The sequence below is a fragment of the Carassius gibelio genome, chromosome A9 (assembly GCF_023724105.1).
Source record: "Carassius gibelio isolate Cgi1373 ecotype wild population from Czech Republic chromosome A9, carGib1.2-hapl.c, whole genome shotgun sequence".
Classification (NCBI taxonomy): Eukaryota; Metazoa; Chordata; class Actinopteri; order Cypriniformes; family Cyprinidae; genus Carassius; species Carassius gibelio.
In genome coordinates, this window is record NC_068379.1 from 24,837,709 (window position 1) to 24,848,497 (window position 10,789).

General features: G+C 38.6%; 1 protein-coding gene across 1 annotated transcript; it reads right to left on the reverse strand.

Moving 5' to 3' along the window:
• Positions 1 to 27: 27 nt before the first annotated feature.
• On the reverse strand, positions 28 to 8,856 carry LOC128020182 (uncharacterized). The gene is made up of 9 exons (XM_052606886.1): positions 8,615 to 8,856; positions 7,897 to 8,247; positions 7,657 to 7,809; positions 7,243 to 7,421; positions 4,019 to 4,117; positions 3,800 to 3,936; positions 3,490 to 3,703; positions 998 to 1,371; positions 28 to 336 (listed from the first exon to the last, which is right to left on the reverse strand). The coding sequence occupies exons 1-9, from the start codon at positions 8,730 to 8,732 to the stop codon at positions 168 to 170; spliced, it is 1,794 nt and encodes a 597-aa protein (XP_052462846.1). The 5' UTR covers positions 8,733 to 8,856; the 3' UTR covers positions 28 to 167.
• Between the last annotated feature and the right edge of the window lie 1,933 nt (positions 8,857 to 10,789).

Below are 10,789 nucleotides of genomic sequence, written 5' to 3' on the forward strand. Positions count from 1 at the left end.
AGAAATGTAATAGGAAGTAACACAGCAGTATAACATTTCATGAGCAGGACAGTATCTGGGCTTGAGAGGAAGTTCAGAACAGTCCAAATGAAAAGGATTTGACATGATTTGTCCATTTTCCTCTGAAGGTGTTTTAAAGAAGTGTAAACACAGTGGCTCTTGTCTGATCAGACGGCGTCTGGTTGTGTGTGATTCCTGAATCTGTGGAGACACGCAGGAGAACAGCAGCAGAAGAGGACCGGGACAGACGGAAGCCCAAACACGCTGGGAACGGGACGGATGAGCTTGAGACCCGCACCGAACATGGGACCCGAGCAAGCGTCACACACACCAGCACTGAAACACACACACTTCACAGTGTTAAATACTTCACCATGTCAACCCTGTTTCAACAGCTCAGAACTGCTAACAGTGTACATATACAGAGAGTTTTCAATCCTTAAAATATGTCATGAACATTATATATATATATATATATTAATATTATCTCATTTATTTGACATTTTAAACATGACCCAAAGACTGGGATAAAAGAGCAAGAAGGTTATAAATTTGGAATTTACAGCAACATAAAAAAGCTGTCACATGTACATGAAAAGAAGAAACTCTACAGGCTTTCACACAGAGATAAATGATTTGAATTACAAGATGCATTTCATATAGAAACACCTGAAGCAAAGCCTGGAATTATGATCATGTTCATACGAACATTAAAGAGGTTCAGAGTTATTCAGTGCAGCAGGCAGCAGGTGTGTGTAGCGCTGCTGTGCGTGTGTGTGTGCGAGTGTGTGTGTACATAACTGTGTTACCTGTCCAGGATGACCCGTGCAGCAGGCAGCAGGTGTGTGTAGCGCTGCTGTGCGTGTGTGTGTGTGTGAGTGTGTTTGTACATAACTGTGTTACCTGTTCAGGATGACCCGTGCAGCAGGCAGCAGGTGTGTGTAGCGCTGCTGTGCGTGTGTGTGTGTGTGAGTGTGTTTGTACATAACTGTGTTACCTGTTCAGGATGACCCGTGCAGCAGGTGGCAGGTGTGTGTAGCGCTGCTGTGCGTGTGTGTGTGCGAGTGTGTGTGCAGCCGTGTGCAGCAGCGTCTGAGGAGAGTTGCAGCTGTTCTCGCTCCACAGTAACACATGTGTGTAATTCCCAGACATCCTGAGCTCCGACATGGACACATGGAGCAGACCAGGGGGAAGAGCCACTAACTGATTCCCTTCAATGTTTAGAGACCTTAGAGACCTGAACACACACACACCACACAGAATATACCATTGGAATATATCATTATGACTGGAATCACTTTCAGAGTAATTTTTTCCAGCTGATAAACTATACAAACTTAGAGAGTTCAGAATCCTCCCTGCTTTGAAGAGCTCAAGCATTCAGTGCGGCAGATAACAAAACTTGCATTAATAACAGATTGTTATCTGTTTAGTTATTGTTATGATTATCATTATAGTTACTTGGGGTTATCATTATAGTTAATGCTAAAGTTGCTGTTGTTAAATTTGTCAGTATAGTTATTGGTAGATATTGTTACAGTTATCGCTATAGTTATTGTTTTATTTATCACTATAGTTATCGGTAGACTATCGCTATAGTTATCGTTTTAATTTTCACTATAGTTATCGGTAGACTATCGCTATAGTTATCGTTTTAATTATCACTATAGTTATCGGTAGACTATCACTATAGTTATTAATTATTATAGTTATTGGTAGACTATCGCTATAGTTATCGTTTTAATTATCACTATAGTTCTCGGTAGACTATCACTATAGTTATTAATTATCACTATAGTTATCGGTAGACTATCGCTATAGTTATCGTTTTAATTATCACTATAGTCATCGGTAGACTATCGCTATAGTTATCGTTTTAATTATCACTATAGTTATCTGTAGACTATCGCTATAGTTATCGTTTTAATTATCACTATAGTTATCGGTAGACTATCGCTATAGTTATCGTTTTAATTATCACTATAGTTATCGGTAGACTATCGCTATAGTTATCGTTTTAATTATCACTATAGTTATCGGTAGACTATCGCTATAGTTATCGTTTTAATTATCACTATAGTCATCGGTAGACTATCGCTATAGTTATCGTTTTAATTATCACTATAGTCATCAGTAGACTATCGCTATAGTTATCGTTTTAATTATCACTATAGTCATCGGTAGACTATCGCTATAGTTATCGTTTTAATTATCACTATAGTCATCGGTAGACTATCGCTATAGTTATCGTTTTAATTATCACTATAGTCATCAGTAGACTATCGCTATAGTTATCGTTTTAATTATCACTATAGTTATCGGTAGACTATCGCTATAGTTATCGTTTTAATTATCACTATAGTTATCGGTAGACTATCGCTATAGTTATCGTTTTAATTATCACTATAGTCATCGGTAGACTATCGCTATAGTTATCGTTTTAATTATCACTATAGTTATCGGTAGACTATCGCTATAGTTATCGTTTTAATTATCACTATAGTCATCGGTAGACTATCGCTATAGTTATCGTTTTAATTATCACTATAGTCATCGGTAGACTATCGCTATAGTTATCGTTTTAATTATCACTATAGTCATCGGTAGACTATCGCTATAGTTATCGTTTTAATTATCACTATAGTTATCGGTAGACTATCGCTATAGTTATCGTTTTAATTATCACTATAGTTATCGTTTTAATTATCACTATAGTTACCGTTTTAATTATCACTATAGTTATCAGTAGACTATCGCTATAGTTATCGTTTTAATTATCACTATAGTTATCGGTAGACTATCGCTATAGTTATCGTTTTAATTATCACTATAGTTATCGGTAGACTATCACTATAGTTATAGTTTTATTTATCACTATAGTTATTGGTATATATTGTTAGAGTTATGGCTATAGTTAGTTTTTATTTATCATTATAACTATCGGTAGATTATCACTATAATTGTTGTTTTAAATTATCATTATATTTATCTGTATATTTTGCTAGAGTTATCGCTATAGTTTTTTATTTATCACTTTAGTTATCGGTAGATTATCGATATAGTTATAGTTTTATTTATCACTATAGTTATCGATGGATTATCGCTATAGTTATTGTTTTATCACTATAGTTATCTGTAGATTATGGCTATAGTTATCGGCAGATTATCACTATAGTTATTGTCTTACTTTTCATTATAGTTATCAGTAGATATTGTTACAGTTATCTCTGTAGTTATTGTTTTTTATCACTACTTATTGTTAGATATAATTACAGTTGTTTCTATAGTCATCATTTTATCATCATAGTTATCGGTAGATATCGTTATAGTTATTTCTATAGTTAATTCTATATTTATCATTATAGTTACCAGTAATTAGTACTATTGTATTGCTATTTCACAGTATTGCTCTAATTAGTTATTTGTTCAAAGTTATAGTTATTTTTATATTTATCACTATTGTTATCAGTAGATATCATTATAGATTGCTATAGATATTATATTAAGCATTGTAGTCATTGGTTTAGGTGTGAACAGGCCTTTAGTCTGGCCTTTTAGTGAATGATGGTGTGGTATCACATTACTGTTAGTTAAAACTGAATGAACTCCAGAGCTTGACCTGAGGTGTCTGATGTCACTGCTGAGAGAACTGAGGAGATTATAGGACATGTCCAGATACTGCAGACACGGAAGAGAGTACAGCCTACACACACAAATAAATAAATAAATCACTGTATTACATTTTTTATAGTAATAATTACAGTAACAAGGACAGTATTAGTGTGAAAGTGTCTCTCACTGCTCGGGGAGCTGTGTGATCTTGCAGAAGGAGACGACTAGCGTCTGGAGCTTGTGGAGTTTGCTGATTTGAGCAGGAAGCTCCTCGATGGGGTTATTCCTCATCTTCAACACTTGCAGCTGATGAAGATCACACACCTGAGAGAGGAAAACGAGGGACCACATCAAACAACAGCACATGATGTTCATCATGACAGAAATCACAACGAGTGTAACGAACCTCCTGAGGAACTTGTGTGAGGTCATTGAAGGACAGGTTCAGATACTGGAGATGTTCAGACAGTGACGACACGTCAGGAAGATCACAGATGAAATGAGCCTGTGGGGGGAAACACATTTCTTTATTTCATAAAGTTATTACTATTAATAGAATGAAAATACATATTCAAATTAGGGCTGTCAATTTAATGCATGATGAAGTATATTAGATGTATGCATAGTGAACATTATTGAGACGTGCTTAAATGGCGTTTGGTCTCGTACTGTATCGCGTACCTTGTCAGTGTTGTGTGCTTGCTTGGCCATTTGTTGTGATAAACAGGAAAGTGTGATCAAGTGCCAGCAAAAAACATTGTAATTACACTCTTTGAGAGAAGCAGTCAATCATCAGAAGTTAAAAGCCGCTCGTAAATCTATTTATTTCTTTAGCACAGTTGTCATTGCTATTAAACGCTTGTTTGGTTTACTGTGTGAAGACATAACAAGGGACATAAGTATGGATTTTGAATCATTCTCTTTCCTACTACGTCTTTTCCTTATGTTTTCAGTTTATATAAGCAATTCTTACTATGTGTTTCCAGATCCCTACTATCACTACTATGTCTGCTAATACCCAACTTTCTTTTTCTATTGGTCTCTGGAATTGCCAGTCTGTTGTAAACAAAGCTGATTTTATTATTCCAATTTCTAGCAATTCAAGACTTGCCTCTTTTGATCTCAAGAGAGTGTCAACTACAGCTAGTCACAAATCAGGCAACCAACTGGATCTTATATACACGACACTGCTCCACTGATCATGTGCTGGTTACTTCACTGCACACCTCGGATCACTTCCTCCTCACTCTTAACCTCAATGTGGTTCTTAACACATACATACACCCAGCATACATGTCATCTTTTGATGTAACCTACGCTCACTCTCACCCTCCCAGCAATCTGCTATGGTTTAATCTTTAAGGTTTCTCCCCCTGAACAGATATCATCACTTGATGTTAACAGTGGTATTGATACTTTCTGAAACTAGAGGCTGCAGTCTTTAGCCTCCTTCTTAGAGCATCCACCTCCAATGCCGGAGACCCGGGTTCGAGACCCACTCAGAACAAGAAAGGTGTGGTGGTGAGCCCCTGGGAGTGGGGGGTTACGTTGGTGCTGTGTCCTGGATGGGAGTGAGGTTTAGGGGGGCAAGTGTAAGGGAGGCCAGTGGGTAGGTGCTGTGCAGGTAAACCTCACTTCCCTGATCTCAAGAGGTGCACTAGCAACTGACACTAGAGAATGCAGTCTTTAGTCTACTTGTTAGTGCATCCACCTCCCATGCCACAGACCCGAGTTCGAGGCCTACTCGGAACAAGAAAGAGGTGTGATGGTGAGGACACTGGAGAGAGCAGTTACACTGGCTTCAGAAGTGGACATTCGACTGAATATGCCTTTGCTCTCAGTTGCTGAAGCCCTAAGACTGACAAGAGCATTTTGAAAAAAATGTCTATTCTAATCTTGCAGGATCTTTTGCTGCTTTTGAAATGGTGGACCACCAGATTCTCCTGTCAGCCCTATTGGTAAAGGGCATCTCAGGAACCGCACGCCAGTGGTTTGAGTCTTAACTATCAGATAGGTCCTTCATGATGATCAGGTATTTTGTATAAGTGAGGTGTCCAAGTCACAACATCTAACTACTGGGGTGCCTCAGGGCTCAGTTCTTGGACCACTTCTGTTCTCTGTCTACATGGCATCACTAGGTTCTGTCATTCAGAGACATGGTTTTTCATACCACTGCTATGCTGATGACACTCAACTCTACACTCCGACGGTAGCTGCTCGCATCTCAGCTTGTCTATCAGACATTTCTTGTTGAATGATGGACCATCAACTTCAACTCAACCGTGCCAAGACAGAACTGCTTGTGGTTTCAACAGACCCATCACTTTTTCTAAGTGTGATATCACACCAGCAAGAGTGCTACTTTCCTCAAGATCTGCACAACTACAAATGAGATTCATTCATACAACAGTTCAATAAACATGAAGTTCATATTGTGAACATTTCAACATGATATCTTCTTTTTTGCTCAATTGCGCAAAATGAAAAGAATTCAATCAAATCCACAGCAGAACAGTTTAGCATCTCTGATCAACACACAGTGCTGATTTCTTACTGAAAGAATCCACGATTTTAAACAAATCGAGTGAGTCAATGATTCAGAGACTCATTCATAAAGACAGAAACTTGCTTCATTTCTGAATGAATCAGCTGTTTGAATGAACGATTCAATGACTCACTAATTAAAATGGGAACTTGCCACCATATTTACATTTAAAAATGAACATTAATCAAATCAAAACATTTCTTTCTACATCTACTTTTTCAATGCACTAAATGATCTTTTGGAGGGTAATTTCTCAGCCCAAACTAATGTGAGATTAATTTCCGATTAATTAGAATTAATTTGCACATTGTGTAATTCATTCGATCAAAATGTAAATTGCTTGACCATCCAAATTAAAATTATTTATAAAACAAGTAAGCCACTGGAACAAGCAACTCTGCTTCACTCTGTGTCTGAGAACAGCTTTTTACCGCAGTGAAATTATGGTAACAAACATACACTTATGGCTTAATCCTTTAACTGACAAAAAAAAAGTTAGATTCATCAGAATTAATGACTAGAGTAATCAAAGATAATGTTGTCATTTACACCAGTAAATGGGTTAAAGTCTGTAGCTTTATGTGTGCACGAACTGAGACTCATTTCTCCTCTAGTCCTGATGAACACAAACACCAAACTGAAGTCAATGACCCAAGACCTCATTACATCGAATAAAACACAATTAAAGACGTGTCCGCAAAAAGTTTCTTAAACTGTGAATAAAAATAAATGAGGCAAAAGGAAGCACACATCCTCTTCTTCCTCTTTTAATCAGATCGTTTCATTTCTTAAGGATATAAAGCTCTTTGTGTGGATGCAGAAGATCTGCTGTCACACGCCACTGAAGACATGAGAACACAGGCTTCATTCAGCGGGACGCAGGAACTCCAGTCTGACGAGAGAGAGGAGATCGACGACCACAAACACTCGATCAGGAGTCTGTGGCGGGCTGACGCCGTGAACACCGCAGCAGACTGCTGATCAAGTGATTTCTGGGTTCATACACTGAGACTTTCTTTAAAAAAGAACCATGAAATATAAAATTTTAAGGAGTTGACCAGTGAGGACTATTACAACACACACACCTTGAAGCTGAGTCTGGTTCCTCCTCGCGTGACACAGTCGAGGACGGCGAGTTCAGACGCACTGATGATGTCATGCTCTCCCGCGCAACGGAACGGGGATCGAGAGCGACGGGAATTCTGGAAGTGTTTGCTCGTCACAGCATTCAGAAGAACTTCATGAGCTGCGGAACAACCAGAGACTTTAAGAACCGAAATAAGAGATAAAATACAATATGGAGTATTTCCAGAAATGCCAATGATAATAATAATCATCAATGTTTTAATTGGCACATATGGGAAAATGTGGGAGGTGTTATGCAAAACATTCCCACATAGTGACATAGATGTGGGGGGGGCGTGTTTAAAAGAGGAGTTTTGGGGGGGGGCAGAGTCTTAACTTTGATAAAGTGTGTGTGTGTGTGTGTGTGTTCTTGCCTGTGTAGGCCTCATGTTGTGTGTGTTCAGTCCGTCTCTCCAGTCTCGTCCATTGCTGATTCACTGATTGATCTTCAGATGATCGACAAACTCCAGATTTACTCCTGAAAGAGTTTTGTGCTCGTGCTTCCATCTGAACCATGGCTGCTAACTCTGAACACACACACACACACGCAGAGCTAAAGAACACACACTCTTCTGTTACACTGATGATCCAGCAGCATGTTGATGTATTATTACCGCATATGATCTGTCTGCGAGGGATCCTGCGTGTGGGCGGAGACAAACCCTCGCAGCTCAGCGTCTGATTGGCTACTGCATCCTGCCATCCACAGTGCAGCTCCAACAGGAAGAGACGCAGCAGCTTCCTGTAGTTACAGCGGGACAGAACCATCCTCCTCCACCCGTCCGCTGACCCGCGGCCCGACCCGCTCACCTGCAGGAAGTCACTGAGGCAGAAGAGGTCAGGAGGTCGAGGAGGTCGAGGCACAGGTGCGGCACGCTGAGGATGCTGGGAGAAACCACTGATGATCGGAGCAACACCATCATCATCCTCACGAAGAGTCTGTGGATGATTCACTCCAACACGACCTGGAACGCAGAGACCACAGAATAGAGTTATTTCATTTATAGTGTGAGTGATTTACATCACAGTAGTGAGAAACAAGACACTTCCCCTCAAACTCAACACAATGAAATAGCATGATATACTGCATAAAGAAATATTAATAGTTAATATTGAAACAGCAGTAATTCATTAACATCTAAATAATACAAATGTGAATGGAATTAACTGCATTTTCCTCATGCAGTGCTTTTACCATCAATGAATTCAATCATATCAAATCAAATGTCATTTTCATTCATCAGGGTGATTTCAGCTAATCATGTTTAATTCCCCCTATCGATCCAAACATGATGATGAGCAGAACCGATGCAGTGATGATCATAGAGTCACCTGCAGATCTGGGCGAAGGCAGCGTCGTGTAGTGTGCTGTCTTTGTAGGGGACAGTGTCGTGTAGTGTGCTGTCTTTATAGGAGGCAGCGGCCGTCTCAGCAGATTCAGCACATCCATTCTGCTTCATCAGAAACATCAAACACATTTCATATAAACATCGAAGCAAAGAAATCAAACATCCCAGCGAACAGAAACAACTTCTAAGAACATCTAGCTAAAATTCACTTAAACTAGGACTAGAACATTTTTCTACACTCTGAAAAATGCTGGGTTGTTTAAACACAACTTTAGGTCAAATAAGCACCAACACAACTTTGGGTTAAAAAATGTAAGAAAAAAAATGTTGGGTTAGTGCATATTTGACTTGAAGTTGTGTTTAAACAACCCATCATTTTTCAGAGTGAAGAAAAACATTCCATGAACGATGTATGAATATTGTTTCCGCGCTAATGTTCTGAGAATATTAGAAATTAAAGAACAGATACGTTTGAGCGAACATTCCTTTAACATTACTACTACAAGAATGTTCTTAATGTTGAGAGAATCTCACAAGAATCTGAGAGCTGGAAATATATTAAAGACATTCATATTTTAGCAGTAAATCAGCAGTTTAGGAGTTAAATAGTACAAGCAATGCTGTATGATGCAGAAATGAATTATAATTAAAATAGCATATAATTATTTCTTTATTGTGCATTGCAGAAATGTGGAAACAATCATGAATATGTCATGTTATTACATGATGTCATATATTTAACAACAGATAAGGTTTCAATAAAAATAGTTAAAATATCCTAATAATTTATATTACCACATATTAATAATGAACATAGCCTATTATATGTCGATTAAATATCAAATGTCATGTTAAAGCAGCGAAACCGAATCTGACGACACATAGATTATTTAATCAGTGTATGATTCAATTCCTCCGATTTCAAACTTTAAACGATGAAAACAGGAATAAAGCGCGCGCCTGAAACTCACCAGACATCCTCCGTGAATCTGCGTCCTTAGCAACCGGCCTAGCAACCGCCTGTCAAACTCACAACGACGAGCGGAAACATCAAAGCCAGACGTGTCTCATGTGTGACGTCACCCGCTAGTTCCATTGCGCGTAATAACTTCTGTAAAGCGCGTGATCGACTGTAACTGTATGTGCGGTGATCTGATAGTTATGAAAATATTATATATTCAGATGAAGTCATTTCCTTTCAAATGGTTTAATAAATACTGCAGTTGAATAGTTTCTTCCAGTAAAGTGACGTGACATTCAGCCAAGTATGATGACCCATGCTCAGAATTTGTGCTCTGCATTTAACCCATCCAAAGCGCGCGCACACACACACACACACACACACACACGTAATACCTCATCATTCATGGAACGTTTTTCTTAAAACTTTTAGTTTAGCTAACTTATTTGTCTATCATTTCTGAAATATTACTGCTTTTAGAGAAACACTCAAATGTAATCTTGCATATCATTTGCCAAATGATCAAATGTAACGTTCCCTTCATGACAAGAAAACACTGGATAATAACACACAAACAAATAAACATTAGTTTAGATCTGTTTAAACGCTGCTTGATCTGTGCAGATTTCTCTCCTGATTCAGACCAGAACACTTTTTCACTGGAGGAAGTGTTATTCTGGATTATAGACTCTATGTGTTTGAGTTAAAATCATCTTAATGCTGGATGTGTTTCAGGTTTAGTCTTCTCCAGATGTTAACTGATGGACTGGAGTGCTGTGGATTATTGGGATGTTTTTATCAGACTCTCATTCTGACGGCACCCATTCACTGCAGAGCATCCATTGATGAGACACTGATGCAGTGCTACATTTCTACAAACCTGATGAAGAAACAAACTTTCAGCAGATGTTTGGTTTGAACTATTCCTTTAACCCAAACCCGGTGGATCATCTGAATGTGGAAACATTCACAGTAAATCATGAGAAGACTCTTAGATGATGACATAAGTTGATTCAGACGTGTGGTTATGTTCTTGAATGGATCCAGATCGCGGTCAGATCTCAGGAATGTGTCAGATGTCCATCATGTTTGTGTGAGTGTGCACACGTCAAGTGTTTTACCTTATAAAGACATGGAGTGTGTGTGTTCCTGTTTCGAGTGTTGTGTAGGCCGCTGTAAGTCACTTCCTTCCTCTCT

Bases quoted from the DNA above. Each gene is read 5' to 3' on its own strand.
- LOC128020182 (XM_052606886.1), bottom strand. From the start codon at position 8,732: ATGGATGTGCTGAATCTGCTGAGACGGCCGCTGCCTCCTATAAAGACA. The intron at 4,118-7,242 runs GTGTGTGTGTTG...TTCCCCCCACAG, and splicing joins GAACCAGACTCAGCTTCAAG to GCTCATTTCATCTGTGATCT. The intron at 337-997 runs GTAACACAGTTA...TGTGTGTTTCAG, and splicing joins GCACGGGTCATCCTGAACAG to TGCTGGTGTGTGTGACGCTT.